Raw genomic sequence first — 22,357 nt, forward strand, 5'->3', positions numbered from 1 at the left:
GTCACCAAGTATACCAGCTCCAAGTAAATATAATATGCCTAGCCGCTGTTAAGGGAGAAGACAATGGCACCCCACTCCAGTACTCTTGCCTGGAAGATCCCATGGACGGAGGGCCTGGTGGGCTGTAGTCCATGGGGTCGCTAAGAGTCAGACACAACTGAGCGACTTCACTTTCACTTATGTATATAAACTTTATTGCCAGAGGGTATATTTTCAGGTATAGATTCAACTTATCAATAAATTTTAAATACATACACATGAAATGTTTTGCCCAGATACAAATGAGATTGTCTTTAACTTAGATGACACCCACACAATGGCTTTTACTGTAAAGCATTAAGCAGGAGTCATAACATTATTAAGTATGCTGCAGATTCCAGGTGCTATAACAAATGTGTCACGGACATGACCAGCTCAGGGATAGGTAAAGGCTAATTCCTTTATTCTTAAAGAGTAAGGCCAGGGTCTAAGAAGCAACCCCGCTCCGCCTTACTGTCTTACAGTAGGTTTGTCTTTCTTCTAAATAAAATGTGGCATCCACATCATGTTGGTATTCACATAGGTCATGAGGGCAGACTCGTGACATGTCCTTGGTCCATATATGTTGAAAAGTCCTGCATCCTTTAGACTTAGGAACAAAGGTGAGACTGGGTGGGGCCCAAATCATTTACTGCTGAGGCTCACAAGAAGATATAAGGGTGTTGCTGAGGAAAGTATTTCCAAATTAGGGAGAAGGTCACTGCCTCCCACTGGCCCACTCATCCTTGACTGCCATGTGGAATGTAAATATCAAGAAGGAGGACTAGGCACTCCAAGAACACTGCGAAACGTGCTGGAGGAAGGGCTGGTTTCTGTGAACTACATGGATCTTGGTTCAGTATGTCCAAGATTTAAAAACATTTAAATGTTTTAAAACCATTTAAAAAACATTATTCTGTTTTACCCTGTCTATAGTTCTCAATGTTATCTGAAATTTTCTTTTTTGTTTAATGACTCTTTATGGTGCATAGGATATACTTTTTTTTTAAATTCACTTTAAAAATATTCACAATTAGCTGTGCAACCATTACAACAGTCAATTTTAGAACATTTTTATCGCTCCAAGGGGGAAAAAAAATCACATACCAATTAGCAATCTCTCTTCATTCTTCCCCAAATCCCCTAATACTTAGGCAGTTTACAAAATCACTTTCTGCCTTTATAGATTTGTCTGTTCTGCAGACAAATGTCTGTTCACATTTTATGTTCATGGAATCATATGATATGTGGTCTTTTGTGATGGGCTTTTTTAACTTAGCATAATGTTTTCAAGGTTTACTGTGTAAGCCCCCATCACCACTTCACTTTTATTGCCAAATGATATTTCCTCATATAGATATACCAAATTTTATTTATCCATTTATCAGTAGATGGACATTTGGGTTGTTTCAACCTTTTATTATGTATAATGCTACTACATTCAAGTTTTATTGTGTGGATGGATGCTTTTGTTTCTCTTGGGGTTATAATTAGAGGTAGAACTGCTTGCCACATGGTAACCCTGGTGTTTAATGTTTTGAGGAACTGCCAAACTGTTTCCAAAGCAGCTGCATCATTTAAACTCCCACCAGCAATGTACAAACTTCCAATTTCTCCACATTCTTGCCAACTCTTGTTACTGTCTGTCTTTTTGATTATAGTCATCTTAGTGGGTGTGAAGTGGTATCTCACTGCAGTTTCGATTTGTATTTCCCTGATGACTAATGATTTTTATTCATGTGCTTATTGGCCACTTATACATATTCTTTAGAGAAATGTTTATTCATATCCTTTACCCATTAAAAAAATGTGTTGTCTTTCTGTTGTTGAGTTGCAATAGTTTTTATATATTATATATTTTATAAAACATTTTATACATTTATATAATAGCTTATATATATTGCAATATTTTGTATATATCCTAGACATTAGGCAGGCTTCCCTGGTGGCTCAGATGGTAAAGTGTCTGCCTGCAATGTGGGAGACCTGGGTTCGATCCCTGGGTCGGGAAGATCCCCTGGAAAAGGAAATGGCAACCCATTCCAGTACTCTTGCCTGGAAAATTCCATGGATGGAGGAGCCTGGTAGGCTACAGTCCATGAGATCGCAAAGAGTCAGACATGACTGAGAAACTTCACTGGTTAGACATTAGGCCCGTATCAAATAATGCTTTATAAACATTCTTTCCCATTCTGTGGGTTGTCTTTTCACTCTTTTGATAGTGTCCTTTGATACACAAAGTTTTTTATTTTGATGAAGTCCAATTTCTCTATTTTATCTTTTGTTTCTTATGCTTTTGGTATCATATCTAAAATATCATTGCTGAATCCAATCCAGAAGATTTATATCTTGTTTTTTTTCTAAGAGTTTATAGTTTTAGCTCTAACATTTAGGTCTATGCTGCATTTTGAGTTTATTTTAGGGTCTGGTGAAAGAGAAGGTCCATTTTCATCTGCATGTGATATTCCATTGTCCCAGCACCATTTGATATATAGATTATTTTTTCTTGATTGCATTATCTTGGCACCCTTGCCCAAAATCAGTGGGCCATATCTGTAAGGGGTCATTTCTGGACTAATCACTTCTCAACAAATGTTTGATGAGTGGAAGTGTGAGATACCACTTTGTCCTATGTTTCCCCTTACAAAATTTTGCATCTTGTAATTGATTCCAAGTGAAAATGTATGTAATGTCCATATTTCCTGCCAGTTGACAAGCTTCTTGAGGGCGGGGAAGATGGTGCTGCCTCATGTCTCGATGCACTGCGTTCAGCCTAATGCTTAATACTTGAAGGTGGTCAAGCACGTTCTGTTAACCGACTCATTGCTTCCAGTATTAATTTGGATGAAGTTACTCTGTTGACCTTTAGGACTATGACACCTGAAAGGGCTCTTGGACAATTTTATCCCTAAATATCAAGGAATAATGGATACAGAAGGTGTCAGATCTGGGTGTGCACATTTCTAGACATTTCTGGAAAAGCACTAATGTGGAATACTCCTGTTACGGCAGCCAGGCCCCTCCCGAGGAGATGGTCTTCAGTCGTATTAAGTAGGCCCCTATGGGGAGACATAGCACGTACAGCTATGTTTCCACCACAAAAGTAATTTCATTTATGTCTCCAGAAAAGCCCTTACCTGACTCTACAAAAGTTCCTTAGTGCTGCACCACTACACCTGCCAGCCTGTCAATGCTGGCAATTAACTCATATTTTTTCCATTTAATTAAATGACCTGTGGTATTGCTGCAGTGTAAGGCCTTCAGAGGAGGCCTTGGAAACAGTTTTTTAAAAGAGGAGACAAGCTTTTACTTGAAAATGGATATACTAATAGCTGGCAGAAATTTGGGTTGTACTACATTTTACACATTAACTATGTATCCCAATTTAGCATCTTTATTTTAGAACCAAATTTGATGACACCACCAAAAAAGAACAAAGGAATGTTTTGAAAACAGTATAAACAGATATTGCTTTGGAAATTAAAATAATTGATGGGTGTGTTAACTTATGTAGTCTCCTGATCTATTATGGGTCAACAACAAATAAAGAATAGTCAAAATTAGTAAGTCTGAGTTCTGACTTCAAACAGATGAAACTCTTCAAGCTAGGAGCTCTTCTGCTGCTTTTCCTTGTTTTTAAATGTCAGTAAAGGAAAATGTTTTAAAACTTGAAGATCTTACAAATATTCAAAACCTAGTTGATCTGAATCTTCATAAACAGACACTCTTGATAACTGACACATTCCTTGAGCTGCATTGAATCTTCTGTGCTCTGGCAGACTTTAGAATACTCTGGACCATTCTTGGATCATTGGGTGATATGTTTTGAGCTACTCTTTCATTAAGAATAAAGAGACTGCCCCCTCCTGTGGCTGGCGACTGGGGCATTTATATCTTTGTTTTCTGATGGGTAAAAACAGAATCATCCTTAGCCTAGGGTAAGCATTCTCAAATAGTAACTGAATGGTGGAATCCAATAAAAACAGCATTTCAATCAGCAGAACCTAGCTTCTCAGGTGCAACTTTTCATTTTGCAAAAAAAGAAACAGAGACTTGAAAGGATTTGCTTTCAGAATTTGGAAAAGTTCAAAATTGGAAAGTAAAATCCAGATTATCCATTATTTACTGCACCTGCCTGTTCTAGCCCCTCAAGGCTGGACAGCTTGCCTTTAGTTCCCCCCCCCCCCCTCCCCGTATTTCTGTTTCAACATAGCCACTGACTGCATATGAAGCACCAGCCCTGGGCTTTGAGTTATTCAAGTACTGCTCTGCAATCCTCCCTTGCGCCTACTTCTCCCAGTGTGGGAACATGGGAAATGCTTGTTAAGTCATCAGCCCTCTTAACCAGAAACCTGGGAATAACAGTGTTTAGCACTAAGTTTAATTGAAGTTTGAAACTTTCAAGAGTGCTTCCTTAAATTCATTCTCAGCCTTTCAAGGTGCAATCTGAAGTTACTTTGAAATGTCATTCAAAAGGGTAAATACATCATAAGAAAAGGACGATCTTACTGAAGGGGTGAGTTTCAGTTCTGCTCTCTCCCGATCGCCTTGTTCAAAGAACTCGCTGGTTACAAGTTCAGCCACCTGAAACACAAAAACATTTTAATTAATGGGCATATGTAATTCATCATGAGACGTAGAAGTTATTTCTGGCTTATGTCTATGGCAGTTGCCTTCAAGACAGACTATCATTTGAAAAGCGTATGAGGAAGTTCATTAACCTTTTGTGTTTGAAAGTATGACAGAATTTAATCAATGAACCTGATTTCCTTTTAATCAGATCTTGTGCATTGTATTTTTATTTATTGAAATAGAGTTGAAGTACAGTTGCAATCCTTAGACACATGCCAATAGACAATCTCTGAGAGTAGAGCTTACATATTCAGATGAGGCATGGATATGTAACCTTCAAGGGAGGGAATGTTCTTATCCAGAAAAATGAAGCAAATAATAACCTAATAATAATTGACGTTATAACAGATTATCATACTGTATTTGTAATAATAATTCAGCCAATGTTTGGTTGTTTCTGTGCAGATTTTTTCACTCTGTTGCACACATATTTTAGCCTGGCTACACTCTGCCATCATAGAAACTTTTTAACCGCATCCCCCTACCAGTATTTGTGTGCACTCTGGAAGGGTTAACCCCAGGGCCCACCCTTTGCTTCCTACTGTAGCAATCAGTCAAGGGGCAGGACTAATGCCAGATTCATTGTTCATACCAGACTTTTTGGTATTTTTTTTGAAAATAATTATTTATTTATTTTTGGCTGCACTGGGTCATGGTTGCTGCTTGTGGGCTGCTAGGTGTGGTGAGCAGGGGCTCCTCTTCATTGCAGTGTGTGGACTTCTAGCTGCAGTGGCTTCTCTCGCTGTGGAGCACAGGCTCTAGGTGAAAGGTCTTCAGTGGTTGCACAGGCTTAGTTGCTCAGCAGTATGTAGAATCTTCCCGGACCAGGGATCCAACCCATGTCCCCTGCATTGGCAGGGAGATTCTTATCCACTGTGCCACCAGGAAAGTCCTATAGTATGTTATGATATGACTTGAAGAATGTGATTTGGTTTTAGGCTGTCTCCATCCACATAGTAAATAACTGTTTATTTATGGTGGGTTCTAGTTGTTAACAAGCACAATGGAATGGCTGTTCTACTGTAAACCACACAGATATTTCCAAAGTAAGAACATATATTTTTCTACTTTTCATCTATTAGCATGGATGATCAGAAGCTACTGATCATGGTCAGGCTTATAGAGATTCCCCCCCCCCCCCCAAGTCCTGTGCTTCTATCAATAGGTTTATGGGAAGAAAACTGATATAACAGATAAGGGCTGACTGGATATTTTCAATAACACCGTGGTGAACATCTGGGAAATCTCTGAGATGAACTAGCTGGATTTACAAAATGTTGAAAAAACAGAAAACAAATTCCAGACAACTTGATGGCAAGAAGATCTGATTTCCAGGCTAATTCCAGGCTCTTATAAAGATGAGGTTCTTAGGTCTGGCAAAGGTTAGAGTGGCTTAATTTTGGTCAAGTGCAGAGAATCAAGATCATTTACCCAAATATATCTCTCAAGAGATTTTATCAACCATAAATGGTAGCCATTGATAAAACAAAAAGAATATGTAACATACACACACATCTGAGAGTGGCAAGTATAAAGTCATTTATTAACAAATGATATGGCCAGCGCAGATTTCAAACATTTAAAAAATTCAATAGCATAAAACTAGGTGGAACTGACTGAATCTTCCTAGGATTCTGGTTCACTTCTCTCCAGTCTCTGCCACTGCCTTTCACATTAGCACTCTAAGCCTCTCCTGTTGCTCTCTAGCCTTCCTTTAGAGAAGAAATGGCCCTCTAAGGACCTGGCCTCGCTAATCAGTTTCCAGAACTCTCCCTCGGACTCCTCTGAGGTGGATCTTTTGCACTAAAGAATGTACGTGTGTATAGCAGGTCACCCCGAGGTGGAGTCCTGAGGAGGTCAGTAGTCCCTAGAAAGCAAAGAAATTAAAACCAAATCCTTGTATTGAGCTTTCTAAAGTGGTCTTGGCTATCTCCCCTGAGCTTCTTTCACAGCTCAACTTGTACCACTGTTTCATTTGTACTTAAAAACCCAAGCAGGCCTATTAAGTGGCTCCTGATTGAATTTTTTATTAAAGAAGGAAATTGAGATGCTAATCAGGCCTTGGGGGATGACTGGGGAAACCCACATGCTTAGAGTCCTGTGTGCAAGGAAGGCAAAGTGAAAGAGACTCCAGTGAAAAAACATTTTCAAAGGGAATTAAAAAAAAATCAGCATCCAGGAAATTGGAAATATATTTCTATTTTTAAAAGAAGTTTCTGTTGTTTATGTCCAACTGTTTCCTAACATCCTACTAGAAGTGAGTAAGTTTTTGAAAATATTTAACTCATTCAATTTGGAGACAAAAGTGAGATCTTTAGAGTTGTGATTTTTTTTTTTAGATGTCTGATGGAAACATTTGGAAAAACAGGGTTTTATGTTTTATTTCCCTGACCTCATGAGTTTCTGCATCAGTGAGCAGACGTTCAAATCTTGAAAATAAAATAATATTTATATCAGTGACCAAGAAGACCACCTACAAGTGGCCACTGGGCCTCTTCATTCTACAATCTCAATGCAGTAACTTTTTTCCTTTCAAGTACTTTGTCACTTTCTGACTCCCAGCTGGGCTGCTGCTCCTTTTATCTGTGACATGCATTTCACTGGGGTCCTGATGGCCCTGGCACAGCATCCCTAATCCATCCCCTTTCTAATCTTCTCTATTATCCTCGGTCCTCCTAACTTTTTCCTACTCTCCACCACCTTCCACCCCTATCATAGAGGCCACTCCCCACAGTACCTGGAAAAGTCACCTACCTCTTCTCTGCAGTATATTCCCAAACTTTATTTTAAGGGAGGCCATCCCACATGAGGGAGGGAAAGGTGGGCACAGATGAAGAAATAAGCTACGTGACCAACAGATTCTCCGCCATAACCTGCTTTTTAACTTCAAGCATGTGCGCATGCTTAGTTGCTCAGTCGTTTCTGACTCTTTGCGACCCCATGGACTGTAGCCCACCAGGTTCCTCTGTTCATGGGATTCTCCAGGCAAGAATACAGGAGTAGGTGGCCATTCTGTTCTCCAGGGGCTCTTCCTGACCCGGGGATTGAATCCAGTCTCCAGCATTGTCAGTTCAGTTCAGTTCATTTGTTCGGTTATGTCCGACTCTTTGCGACCCCATGGACTGCATTACGCCAGGCTTCCCTGTCCATCACCAACTCCTGGAGCTTTCTCAAACTCATATCCATCAAGTTGGTGATGCCATCCAACCATCTTATCCTCTGTCGTCCCCTTCTCCTCCTGCCCCCAATCCTCCCAGCATCAGGGTCTTTTCTAATGAATCAGCTCTTCGCATCAGGTGGCCAAAGTATTGGAGTTTCAGCTTCAGCATCAGTCCTTCCAATGAATATTCAGGACTGATTTCCTTTAGGATGGACTGGTTGGATCTCCTTGCAGTCCAAGGGACTCTCAAGAGTCTTCTCCAACACCACAGTTCAAAAGCATCAATTCTTTAGCACTCAGCTTTCTTTATAGTTCAACTCTCACATCCATACATGACTACTGGAAAAACCATAGCTTTGACGAGACAGATGTTTATTGGCATTGTTGGTGGATTCTTAACTGTCTGAACCACTTCAATCATGTCACGCTAAAGTGAAAACCAAGACTCAGTTGGAAGAGAGTCTATTTATTGGAGGAGAGTCTGTAGGAAAACAGCACCACCTGCACCAAGCCGTGATGTGAGCAAGATAGAAACTTTCATTTGTGTTCAGCAACTGAATTTGAGAATATATTTGTTACTGCAGTCAAGCTTAGCTTAGCCTTGACTAACACAAAAATTGGTATGGAAGTGAGGTACTGCTATTCAACAGAAAGGAAGGAAGGAAAAGAAAGAAAGGAAAAAACCCTAAAATATGTGGCTTGAGAGTCAGGTATAAAAAAGTGAGGAAATGGTTGTTAGAAGCTGTAGGGATGATGATCCATCTTACATGGTGGCAAAATAGTTTGTATAGTTCTCATGGAAATAAAGCAAATACTGTATCTAGAACTTACAGCCTTAGGGGAAGAGATTAGAAAAGAATTAAAAATAAAGTTTAGATTAAAAAGAAAGTTAATAGCATGTGATGGCTGCTATTGACTGTTTTGCTCGGTATTATAAGAAGTGAGCTCAGAAAAGGGTTGGCAGGTGTATAATCAGAAATGAAAGGGAACAGAGAAAATCATAAATTCTGGGTCCTATAGGGATAGAATATGAAGCTGCTTTTTAACCCCAAACTGTGAAAGTAAAAGTTGAGATACATTTTGAATGACAAAGATCTCGAGACTGACTTAGCCTCACAACAAGAATGAAATAGAAGGTGTGGCCAGTGACACTCAGTTAAAAACTCTGAATGAATTAGGGGACACACACAACATCCTTTCAATTAGACAAAATGGCCCAGAGAAATAATTTTTGACTACATGGTTTTCTCACTGGTGCCAAATACTGGGCACCAAATACTACGGATTAACTGTCAAGAGAGAAATAAAGATGTACCTGTGCTATATTTCCTTGTTCCTGAATGTAAGGAAGCAAAGAAATAAAGGAGATCTAAGAAGTTTGTATAGTATCTAACTGTGGGAATGATTATTAGCAAATGGAGATGACTGGGATCAAAGACCTGAGAAGGTGACTAAATGTTTAAGAGGCTTTTGGTGCTAAATCCCCCTCACAAGCCTGTGACTATCTAAAACTTAAACCTTGGGCACTTGACCTCCTTTAGAGGGGAAGTAGGCTGAGAGACGGAGAAGGCAATGGCACCTCACTCCAGTACTCTTGCCTGGAAAATCCCATGGACGGAGGAGCCTGGTACGCTGCAGTCCATGGGGTCAATAGAGTCGGACACGACTGAGCAACTTCCCTTTCACTTTTCACTTTCATGCATTGGAGAAGGAAATGGCAACCCACTCCAGTGTTGTTGCCTGGAGAATCCCAGGGACGGGGGAGCCTGGTGGGCTGCCATCTATGGGGTCACACAGAGTCAGACACGACTGAAGCGACTTAGCAGCAGCAGCAGCAGCAGGCTGAGAGAGTTTGACCTTTGAATCTCACCAAGGAGGACTGTGGAAAAGGAATGATTTCCCAGGATGGATCTAAAAACCATAGAAAATATCAAATTGGGGAGCATCCCCCTGAGAATCAGGGCCCTCACAGAGGACGCCCCGTGGAGTTGGGAGTGTCATTTGAGTGTTTTGTGGCATGGGTGTGTGCTATGTGCTGCATTTTGGGTGTGTGTGGGCCCCTGGTTTACATCCAGACATGCTGTAGGGGTGCGCACGTATCACCCAGAGATCCTGGACTTTGAGCTTAATCCCTTGACGGATAGGTGTTTGGGTCATCTCCCTTGGAGGGGAGGATGAGTATATTTTGCTCGCAGGAAGGAGAGTGAACCACATTTTTGGTGATTAGAAGGGCAAACTGTGGGAGTTACGTTTCCACCAACTCTTCCTGGCTTTCTACTTTCTGGGGACTGGGAAGGATTGCATTTCCTGTCAGGACGGGGTCTTGTGACAAGTTCTGGCCAATGAATTGCTGGGGGAATGACATTTTAAATTCCAGGGAAAAACCCACCCAGGCCTCTGCTGGAATGATCCAGACAGTGGCTGCTCCTTCAGCCCCAGTCCAGCGTGAGGACAGAGGCGCCAGCCAACCCCCGGGGCACGTGCCTCCAGGTGATTTGTTGGTTTTAGCCACTGAGATCTTGAGCTTAGTGGTAACACAGCCCATTCTGCCAACACACTTGCCTCATTTAAAAAGGCTAACGGGTGCCTTCTAGGTAAGAAAACATAAAACACTGTTAAGAAGGAAAGACTTTGGAACTTAATCTGCTAGGACTTGAATTCCTAGCTATGCAACTTACACTTGTATGACCTCAGACTATGTATCCTTTCTAAGCTTCATTTCTCCCATTGGTGAAATAGGAATAATCACTGTATTAGTTTCTTAGGGCTGCCAGAAACTACTGCAGACACGGTGGTTTAAAGCAACAGAAATGACGTCTCTCATAGTTCTGGAGGGCAGGAGTTCAATATCAGTTCACTGGGCAGAAATTAAGGTGTTGGCAGGGCCAGGGTCCCCCAGAGTCTCGAGGAGAGGATATGTCCTTTGCCTCTTCCAGTGTCTGTGGCTGCCAGCACCCTGCTTCCTGGGGCCACATCTCTCCAGTCTCTGCCTTGTCTTTGCCTTGCCTTCTCCTCTTATGAATGTGCCATCCCCGTCCTCTCTCTTCTAAGGACACTTGTGACTGAATTGAGGGCCTTCTTGAATAATCCAGATGATGCTAGTGATGGTCCTTAACGTAATCACATCTGCAAAGACCCTTTTTCCTTCTAAGGTAACACTTACAGGTTCCAGGGATTAGGACCCGATGGCTTTAGGTTGCTGTTATTCAGCCCCTACAGTAACAATACCCACCTCAGAGGATTTAATGATATAACACTTACAAAGCAGACATTTAACAGTTATTCAGTCAATAAATATTAGTTTTTATTGTTATGTGAATGTATCTTATTTTCTCTCAAATGTCAAGTCTTAACAAGTTACTGCTTTAGACCCCACAGCCCACCCAGGAGGTGCCTCATAAAACAGAAAGAGCTATTAAATTAATCAAATCTTAAGCTGGGTAGTTATGAGATTAAAAACTATTCTTGCTCTAGAACTAACACTTTTGATCAGTGAAACCAGTAAATGCATTAAATTTTTGGTACAAATTAAATTAGATACCTCATATTTTGGCCAAAGAGCCCTCTGATTTCTAAATAGGCTTTAAAAAAAAAAAAATCAAATTTCCTTTTTACCTCCTTGTTTTTGTTTTTTTGTTTTTTTTTTTTTACCAGATGTGAAAAATTGGACCTTGTACTAAAATATGGTTACTTATTCAAAAACACTACGTTTGAAACTCCTGCCTTAAGAAATGGCCAAAGTGTTATTTGGATTTAGTGTGTTAAAAGAAAAAAATCTTACAGAGTCAGAAATATTAGTTCTCAGTGGAAGCATGATAAAGAAAGGCTGGGCAATAAACTATGTCGCCCCTCAGCCTCCTGCTATTTTTTACACCGCGTTAATACTGATGCAAATTGACTCGGGTTTCAGTGCCTGGCAGACAGGGCTCTGGGAATACTGTCCCCCCCAGTCCCCCCTTGGTTGAGTCCTGCCATTAATCACCACTCGCCTGTCTCGAGATCTCCCACGGTTTGGTCACGGCTCCAAGGTCACAGGCTGTCATTAACATTGATCTGAAAAACAGAACCAAACAAAACAGCCTGAATAATCTTTTGTTGCATTCCTAAACAAACCCATCCCAGATACATAAATAAATAAAATGGGACCGAGGCCAGCTCACATCTTCTTTACCTCCACAAGGGAAGCACTGTTTATAGTCCCATGTTTAAATCTCCATCGTGCAACCACACTGCTTCGGAGGACAAAGCTCACACTCCCTCTCAGCGGCCCTTTTGTTTTGTCTGCGGTAGATCAAGGAAAGCCAAGCCCTGCTTTCTCCCTACCTAAACCAAGCAAGTTCTGAAAATAATTTGTAATGGACAATGCTTTTTATTTTTAACACTCAGCAAGGGAATCAGTATATAATACTACCATAGCTGGTGAACCTATTTACCAAAGTATCACTGATGGATGGGGACGGAAGAAAACCCACAGCAAAAGGCAAATAGCCTGCCCTGTTAGGGGCTCCGGCATTTTTATCGGCTCCACAGAGCTAATATTTACGAGGGAGAGACACACGGTTTCACTCCAGTTTACTACCTGGCTACAGCCCTGTTTTACAAGCGTTACGAAGAAGAAACATATTCAGCCACAGCTTTTATTAATTTGAGCATATAAGAAAATACAGGCAAGATCTGGATCAGATCTTTGAGGGGCAGATTTCTATTGGTTTATCTAGAATCCACACTGAACCCTGGGTATAAAAAACACAGGGAACCCCAGTTTCAAAACTTAAAATGTACGTGAGAATATTAACATAAGCAATCATGCAAACCATGAAAAACAGTGTACAATTCAGCCCTAAACAGACTGCCTTTAAGGAAGAATAAAGAATCGGCAGACAAGGGTCTGCGAAAACCAAGACAAGGGTTAAAAGGAGAAAGAAGCAAACAGACACCATCACCTGGAGCATTCTAGAGAGGGAGGCTATGACAGACATCAGCAGCTCTGATGCTCCTAACTGGGTGTGGTGGGAAGGGGAAAAATCAGGCACACTCTTTGTCCCAAATCTCTCTTTGTATTAAAGCTAGCTGCATGTGATGAGAAGTAGTGAAGGATCTGAGCTGGGGAACCACATCTTGGCTCACTCCTTTTGGAAGAAAGGGGTGGGTTGTTAAAGGTCAGAGGGCTGTCCTGACGTCAGGTGTTAACATTTCATACCCTGCTGGGTTTGAACGCCTTAGAAACACGTCTGCTTCCCAGATGGCAGAGCATGCCTGGACGGTGGTGAGAGGTTTGTGTCACTTCCCCAGGAAACTACTCCAGGGAGCAAGGCAGACCGGCAGATAACAATAGGTCTTTCAAAGCGTACTCAGGCAGCACCAGTTAGGAGCAGCGCTCTCGGAGTCAGGCAGCATCTAACTCCAAACACTCCCAAGCTAAGACCTGTGCAGAGAGACACATCAGCCTATTCTTCATCTTTGGTCTTCTGTGACAAGTGCTTCCGCAGTCCTCACCATGTGCCTGCCTCTCCACTAAACACTGTACCAACTACCTACTAACTAACCACTAAGTAAATGACTCCCCATCACAGAGTGCTATTATTTCTAGTTTCCAGAGAGGTCAGTGGAAGTGTGGAGGGATTAAGTAACTTTCCCAAAGGAAGGAAAGGATTCAGGATTCCGTGCTTATCACAAAGCTGCCGCACCCCTCTTGTTCTACTCCAGTGCTTTTCATTTTAGGACCATTTTAGGACCCTCTGCTGGGACCAGAAAGGGACAAAACTGTAGGTAATGTGTTGGACTTTGTATTCTCTCTCCCAGACAGGAAATAAAATCTCTGTGAGCTTGCCTACTTGTACCATAGTTGATCATTACTTAAGTCTCATCTACTCAATAATTTGAAGCTTACTTCTCAAATTCATGTCAACATTAATCAGTCAATCAACAAATTTTTTGAGTGTCAGCAAGGTGCTCTGATGATGAGAATTCTAATAGCTACCAGTTATTGAATGGGGCTTCCCCAGTGGTTCAGTGGTAAAGACTCCATCTGCAGTGCAGGAGCTGCAGGAGACCCAGGTTTAATCTCTGGGTCAGGAAGACCCCCTGGAGGAGGGCATGGCAACCACTCCAGTATTCTTGCCTGGAGGATCCCATGGACAAAGGAGCCTGGTGGGCTTCAGTCCATAAGGTTGCAAAGAGTTGGACACAACTGAGCGACTTAGCACACATGCATTGAACAGGCATTAAAGAGTGATTTATATCATCTCTATATGAGGTAGAGATACCATTATTATCTCCATTTTACAAAGCAGAGAATGTTTTGCCTTCCTGGATGGGGAGGAGTGGGGGGAGGTGGTTAGGTACCTTGCCTGAGGTTACATCACTCAGATCACATCACTCAGTTACATCACTAGGGGGTATCAAAACTAGGGCTGGGATCCGAAAAGTCTGACAGAACATCTCTACTTTCAGTGAATACAGTGGAGCCAGGAAGTCTGTATGGAGAAAGGAGACAGAATAAAGGCTGGGGAGGAGGATGGCAGATGTCGAAAACCTTTATCCAATTGGTGTAGGGAGTCAATTAAGGTTGGGGGCTCAGTTAAGGAGGCACTTGGCCAAAGCTTCAAGGAGAGGACTTTAATACCTCTTATTAATTAAGAGGTATTAATAGATGTGGGAATAGTTTAAAGGAGAGAGTGGAAGCAGGGTGACTGGTAGGAAAGTGTAATTAAAAAGGGCATAAAACCAAGAAAGGTGGGGATGGAAAGGCAAGGATAAGCGTGAGCACTTACAAGGGAAGAATTGAAGGAGGTGAATGGGCAGTTTTATCTTATTTTTTAGTCAGTCTCTGTACTTAAAAGGCCATCTCTGGAATAAGAGAGGAGGGAGGGAGCTTGCAGCAACTGTTGGTGTCTTGATGTCTGCATAAGTCTGGTCTGATTTACAGTTAGTGGTGCAATCTGCTTAGTGCAACTGCAGGAATGAAGGTCAGGAATGTCTGCCATGGGGTCAGAAGAGGCCATGTGACCCTAGAGCGTCTGAGACTCCCAGTGGCTCACTGCTACCATGATTCTCCTCTAGTTGCCAAAATTACTTCAATAATTATCTTGAGATAATCATAACTTTCTTGATTTGTTCTCTAGTTTTAAAAGCATTTGCAACTAAAAAGAAATATTTGGGGGGATAAACTGGGAGACTGGGATTGACATATACACAGTACTATATATAAAATAGATAACTAATACGGACCTACTGTATAGCATAGGTAATCGACTCAATACTCTGTCATGATATATATGAGAAACGAATCTAAAAAAGAGTGCATATATGTATATGTGTGTGTGTATATGTATATATATATATATATAACTGATTCACTTTGCTGTTATACCTGAAACTAACACAACATTGTAAATCGCAGCAACATTGTAAATACAGTAAATTAAAAAATTACTATATAGTAATTTTTTTAAAAGAGGAATACGTTTTAATTTAAAAGATTTTAGTAAAAGATCACATGTATGAACTGCATTTTATGCTTACCAAACAAAAAGATGACACCTTGCAGTTGACAGTCTCTCATTGCTTTAAATTTTATGCACAAATACAGATCCCAAAAGGCCAACATAAGATGACAGTATGGAGGTAACTCGAGTTCTGTTTAGCTTTACCACCACCGCGCTACCATTGTTTATTCTGAATATACTGCTTAAAAGCAGAAAGGTGACATCCCCAAAGGTTGGAGCATTGCATGTGGAGTGAGGCCAAAAGGTTCTGCACCGTAAGGAACTTACTCTTGAAAGTGCATCCCGAGCCCACCTGTGTTAGGGCTGACGGGAACACTGGGTGTTTTGGGAATTAAATTACATGTGTACAATCCATACACAATGAAAGGATGAGTAATACTGTGTTAATTTGAAGCTTTCAGAGCAATTATTTTGATCCTCAACAGTAACCTCAGCAGTTGTTTAGAATTTATACCAACAAAAGAATTTTCTCTGGGATGCACGTCTCATCGTTGACATTGTTTAGATTGCAGGCACATGGTGATGATAAAAAGCAGGCTAACTTTTAGTTGGTTTTATTACTATTTTAAAATTCTCTGGGATGGTGTTTCCCAGACCACCCCCTCCTTCACATGCACATGGTCAGAGTCCAGCTGTGAAATGGGGTGGGGGGTGCAGAGCTGCAGGGAAAGGAGAGTTCCTGCAGACTTCATCTCTGCTTTATGTACTCTGCCTCCAAATAAGAGTTTTCTTACCTATAGGGTTCCCTGCAGAAAAGTTTGAAAACCTCTGTGGGAAAACACTCATGTGGAAACACACAATAAGCGCTGGCATTTTAGGAGCTGTGCTCCGGAGAGAGGCCAGACCCCAGCGGTTCTGGTAGGACAATTTGTGAGGATGCTGAGGAACAAGAGAAGAATTCCTTGAGGGGAGATTACATTTAGGGGGTAGTAAGGAGGAGGAGGGCTTCCCTGTGGTTCAAACAGTAAAGAATCTGCCTGCAATGCAGGAGATCAGGAAGATCCCCTGGAGAAGGAAATGGCAACCCACTCCAGTACTCTTGCCTGGGAAATCCCATGGACAGAGAAGCCTGGAGGGCTACAGTCCACAGGGTCACAAAGAGTCAGACATACTGAGTGACTAACACACACACACAGGGAGAAGGAAGGGTTAGAGAAAGACAAATAGGAGGAAAAAAGAGTCAGAAGATAGCAGAATATTCAGAAGAGCATGGGCTTTGCAGAAGCCAAGGCAGGAAAGAGTTTTAAGAAAGGCAAGGCCAACACAATTCAGACTGTGAAGAGATCTAGGAAGCTGGAGAGAACAAAGCTCGTAGGATATGATCCCTGGGAGGTGCCTGGTGACTTTCAAAAAGTACAGAAATCACATTTCAGCAACTAAATTCCTCAGTTGAGGAATTTACTGTAGATACTAGATACACTTTGGAATGCTATGCAGCAATCAAAGATGATGCTGGTATGGACATGGAAAGAATTCCAAGGCATACAGTTGAGGGAACAAGCTAGCTCAGATTGATATGTAAATATATAAAGTATGTTAAACAAACAGATGGACACTAAATAGCATGTTTCCCATGGGTACACGTGTATGGAAATGCTCTGACAATAGTCTGAAAATGAACAAGGAATTAAAAACAGAGCAAAGCTGTGCACAGCATGGGAACTGGGAGTAATACCCCAGGAACTGGGGCTTTATCCATCATGTTCTGATCTGTTACAGAAAAATGTATTCCTATCATTACTTGTGGACTTGAGTGATCTAAAAAGAAAGAAACTGCCTTGTACGAAGTTAGAGGAGTGTGGCTGAGCTGTGGGATTGAAGGAGAGGAGAAACCTATGATTGGACCTTAAGAAGAAGGCAGACTTTAGGGATGACTTTTTTTTTAACTGAGGGAGATGGAAGCATGTTTTTTAGCCTAGAAAGGTTATGCTGGGGAAAAAACTAAAAGCCAGATTTTGAAAATGCCAAAAGGAGTAAAATTGTCACAGCAAGGTCAGAGGTCAGGGGTGGGGAGTCGGGGAGGAGGGCCGGAATAGGAACCTAGAACAGGAAGCTGAGATGGAGGTGTTGACAAGAGGAGGCCCCCGATACCACCTCTGGAAGGACAACAGGAATGTCACCTGAAATGATAACAGAGCGAAGTATGAATGCAGAGGAGGGCAGGTAGAGGGCCCTTTGGTGAGACAGTGAGCAGAGGGTCAGCTGTGGAGGCAAGGGGCAGGCAGGCTCTGTGTTCTGAGACTAGGATAGAGGCTGGGGGCTGGGCTAGGATACCTGGGGTGTTTTCAGTGGTTGCCCAGCTGTGGGGCAGATGCACTGAACCCAGAATCCTGGCCTCACAAGCTTTCCCAGGAATACTAAACAGCTGTGGAACAGGACTAAGGCACTGTCTGTGGATGGGTGAGGTGAGGACGGTGGAAGGACAGGGCAGAGGGAAAAAGGAACAGTGCCTACCCAGCTGGAGTGGCTGCAGTGGGGAAAAGTGGTTAAAACGCGCCGAGGAAAAACGAGAGTTTGCTGCTGTCTTTCCTAAACTACTGAGAAGAAGTCCCATGAAAAGTCTAGAACAGATTCCTTATTCCAAACACAAAAATCTTTTGATTGGTTTTCCATCTAAAATGCCTGCTGTCTCTAAAAACAAAACAACCCAAACTTAACTCTCCATTTTCCTTTGTTTTGTGAAACTGTTTTCCAAGGTCCCAAAATCCCATCTCCAATGCACTTTGCATGCCTGCTGAAACATGACCAGTTCAAACATCTTCTAATTTTGAAGGCAAATGTATGGAGAGGAGGCAATAGAAAATAAATCAGAAGATGAAAAGACATATTCTCTATCTTTTCTCTAATTATTCAACTAGTTTCTGAATGTTTTGAATGTAAGCTAAGATTTGGTCCTTTAAACATCACTTGTGCACTCTTAGCATTGTCAAAAAGGCATCGGTAAATCTTCAAATACTGAATAAACACACAAACAAGAGCTTTTTCTTACCGAAATATATCACGATGGTTTTTGATGTTCCAATCATATTCTCCTTTACTGACAAGTTCGAAGAATTCCGTTCTCCTTCTGCATGAAATCAAATGAAAATTCTCAGTCTATGTGGTGATATAAACACATTTATGGGAAAATATGACCACCTCAACCAAGTAATTTAATATTTGAAATCATGAGGCTAAAATGCTATCAAAATAAACCACTTTTTAAAAAATGTTGAGGCTTTGACAAAAAGCCACAATCATTTCCAAATGTATTTACAACAGAAGAGATTATCAAGCCATAAAACAGAAATCAGTGTGGTCCCGCATTTGGGATTACCTGCTGTGAAGCCCTGTGACTCTTACTGAAAAAGTCAGAGAAGGGAGGCAAGGACACATAAAAGGTGGGAACAGTTCCAGAATGTTCTTTTATCATTCAACATAGAACTGAGCTGTATGATCATCCAAGATAATATAAACTCCCTGGTAGTAAATTCAGGACAAATACTTTTGTAGAGGTTAAAAAGTAACCATTTCATCATTTCAGGGCCTTAACACATCAGCTATGGAGTCAGAAATAACTGTGTTTAAACCATAGCTCAGTCACTTCCTTTCTGTGCAACTTTGGAAAGTCACTTAAACCCTCTGAACCTCAATTTCCTAATCTCTAACTTGAAGGTCCTATTTGGTGACTCAGAGTTATTGTGAGGATTAAGTGAGATGACATGCAATGTGTGTTTATTAGTATCAGCACATTTTAAGTGTGGCTACACAAGCATGTGGAAATGCATGTAGAGATGTGTGGATATGGAAAAGAAAAGAAGGGAACCTTCTCAATTTGTGAAAATAGGATGCCATTCCTATTTTCAAAACTTTTGTTTAATCTAGTTTTATGATTTTTCATTTTTATAATGAGAAAGGAAAAAAAGACGTCACCATTTTGGCTCTTTAAGAATCATTTCCCAAGGTCTCACATTTTTGGCACTTCCTAATGAGAGGCTCTTTAAAGGATCCTGACACACTGCTTCCCAGTGTGCACCCCACAAAATGCTAGGCTTAGGAGGTGCTGCATGTAAAGGGGGTGCTCTGGCCAAGTGGGTTTGAGAAATGCTTCCTGTGATCCTTGAAGATTCACCACCCACATTAGCCTTTTGAAGGCTCTACAAAACACTGAGATAGAAAAGCCTGGAGAAGGCAATGGCACCCCACTCCAGTACTCTTGCTTGGAAAATCCCATGGACGGAGGAGCCTGGTAGGCTGCAGTCCATGAGGTTGCTAAGAGTCGGACACAACTGAGTGACTTCACTTTCACTTTTCACTTTCATGCACTGGAGAAGGAAATGGCAACCCACTCCAGTGTTCTGGCCTGGAGAATCCCAGAGATGGGGGAGCCTAGTGGGCTGCCATCTATGGGGTCACACAGAGTCGGACATGACTGAAGTGACTTACTAGTAGTAGTAGTAATAGAAAAGCCTACTCGACTTGACCATAGACTCCCATAGCACTGATGTTTTAAAGAATACACTTTGGAAAATACTACCATGGCATTTATGGCGGAAGTCAGAGTAGGATCTTGGACACTTAGTGCTGACTCATTGTAGTTTGGGGGACAAAGGACAAGATGCTGAGTGCTACTGGCTCCCCTGTTTCTTGTCTGGAGTCCCCATCACCACCTGGGTCCTTACTGTTCCAAGCAGACTTCTGTCATTTATTAAGCACATGACTGACTTTGGGTAGGTTAGGGTTGGTGGGAGGATTTATGTAAAACACTTAGCAGAGTGCCTGACACACAGTAGCTCTTTAGTAAGGATTAGCTACTGTTATTAAGCTCAGAAGCATTGGGTGTACTGGCCCCAGCTGGTGAGTGGCAGAGCTCGGATACAACACAAGCTTTTGGAATAACAGTTGCCCCAAGCAGCAAAGGGCTTTCCCTGGTGGCTCAGATAGTAAAGAATCTGCCTGCAATGCAGGGGACCTGGGTTTGATCCCTCGGTTGGGAAGATCCCCTGGAGAAAGAAATGGCAACCTAGTCTAATATTCTTGCCTAGAGAATTCCATGGACAGATGAGCCTGGCAGGCTAGCCCATGGGGTTGCAGAGAGTCAGACATGACTGAATGACTAACACTTTCACTTCACTTCATACACTAATGTATAGTAAAATTGCTGGGTCATAGAATGATTCCTATGTTTAATTTGAGTTTTCTTTATAAATACAGATTGTTAGGGGCATATGTAACCTTTGAAAAAGGCTGCTGTAATTTTCTGATTTATAGGTCAGAAAACTCAAGGTGAAGGAAGGTGAAGTCATTTCCCCAGGATCCCAGGGCAGTTATGAATAAATCTAGGTAGATTCCAGGCCCCCAGCTTCCCAGCTGTGGCCTGTGTGATAATCTTTATAAACTGTGTGTAGCATGAGCCTTGGAGGCAGAATAGCCTTGCCTGCTATGAGCGTCTGGACAGAGATATGACAGCATCACAGGCTGCTGTACTGAGCCATGGTGAGCACCAGACAGAGGTTTCCATCAACAAGGAGATGCTCCCAAGAGCTGCACATGGCCCAGACCAGAGTCGTGATCCTCAGCCTTGGTGGTATTTCTGACCTCCTCCTTAGTGATAATCATTACAAAGCAACAATGTGAAATTCACTGTACTTTTGAGAAAGGAACTGGCCCACACAACTGCTCCTTTTAGCATCTATATGTGTAGATAGCGTATACGGAGTCAAAATCAACATGGATGAAACTGTTAGGAGCACTTTTAAAACCATGGGACTGCTAAAATGAACATTTGAAAATCCACAAAGTTATAACACTCCCTGGATCCAGACGCCTCTGTCATGAGGAACTATATCATTAACTTTTCAAGAAGATCATTGGCAACCTTGGTTTTCAAGGACAATGGCAAATACCTCGGCTAGTGAAAAGCAACTTACTGGAAAATCTCATTTATAATCAGATATGTTTTTATTAGGCTTTTATCCTGCTCTCCTGACATATGTTCCACTCAGAAAAATAGCAGTCTTTAAACAAGCATCATTTGAACAGAACTGGTAAAATTACCCTCAGAAATAATTCTAAAGATTGGTTACCAGTCACCCATCACTACGTTGAAAGTCTTTCTTGTTTCTCATTTATCTGCAAGGCACCTTTTTTTTGTAAAGTGAGAAATCACCAACCCTGTGTATATTTTAATTGGGAATATTTTTTGTAATGTTATATAACTCTCTATATAAGTATGTACACATATTCTTTATCTGTTTATCTAACTGTTCTGAATCTACTAAAAGTCTTTGAATGTTAGGAAGATTTTTACTGTCAAGGTGGCAATTTCAACTCCAGAATTATCAGACGGGGTGGCAGGGGACAGGGTGAGATGGGTACAGGGGAGTAAGATTCTCTTCTCTCCGTGTTCTTACAGCTCATTCAACAGGCAAACCGTACATCTGCAATTGATTCCTAAAGGCAGATTCTGGAGAGATTTCTGGACTTTGGGCATAAAAGCACCACAGAGGAATAGTAAATTAGTAGGCAGATGTTAATTCCAGTAATTATGACTAAAGGGAAAAAAAGTTCTATGTTTCACTTTGAAAGTGAATTGTGTCCCTGTGTTAGACTAGCACCGATAACACAAGGACCAGCTAAGCATTAATACCTGAATAAAATTATCTGTTAAAGGCTGTGCTGTTGTTGACAGCACAAATAAAACTGGCAAATGCAAGAAATAGAAAGAGCAGAACAACTCTCAGTATTGATAATGGCAGAAAATTAAGACAATACAGGACCCTACACGTGAGTTCGGTTGATCTATAATCTCCAGGCCGAGAAGAGATTCAAGGGGTTGCTGGATGGGGCGTGCCCTCGTTGCCCCTGCATTTACGTGGCCCCTAGTACTCTTCGTGGGCTTCCCAGGCAGTGCAGTGGTAAAGAAACTGCCTTCCAGTACAGGAAACACAAGAGATATGGGTTTGATCCCTGGGTTGGGAAGAGCCCCTGGAGTAGGAAATGGCAGCCCACTCCAGTATTCTTGCTTGAGAAACCCCATGGACAGAGGAGCCCGGTGGAC

The 22,357-nt window shown here is 41.6% G+C and overlaps 1 protein-coding gene across 1 annotated transcript in view; it reads right to left on the minus strand.

Annotated features, from left to right (window-relative positions):
* PDE11A (phosphodiesterase 11A) overlaps positions 1-22,357 on the minus strand; it is a 427,416-nt gene that overhangs the window by 38,548 nt on the left and 366,511 nt on the right. The window contains exons 16-18 of the mRNA XM_086359943.1: positions 18,308-18,385; positions 11,800-11,863; positions 4,528-4,602 (exon numbers count right to left, since the gene is read on the minus strand). Coding sequence (XP_086216069.1) covers positions 4,528-4,602; positions 11,800-11,863; positions 18,308-18,385 — 217 coding nt within the window. The remainder of the gene's footprint in view (positions 1-4,527; positions 4,603-11,799; positions 11,864-18,307; positions 18,386-22,357) is intronic.

Source organism: Bos grunniens, chromosome 2 (genome assembly GCF_055505025.1).
Source record: "Bos grunniens cultivar Pamir isolate PY7600 chromosome 2, Bosgru_T2T1.0, whole genome shotgun sequence".
In the NCBI taxonomy this organism is placed as follows: domain Eukaryota; kingdom Metazoa; phylum Chordata; class Mammalia; order Artiodactyla; family Bovidae; genus Bos; species Bos grunniens.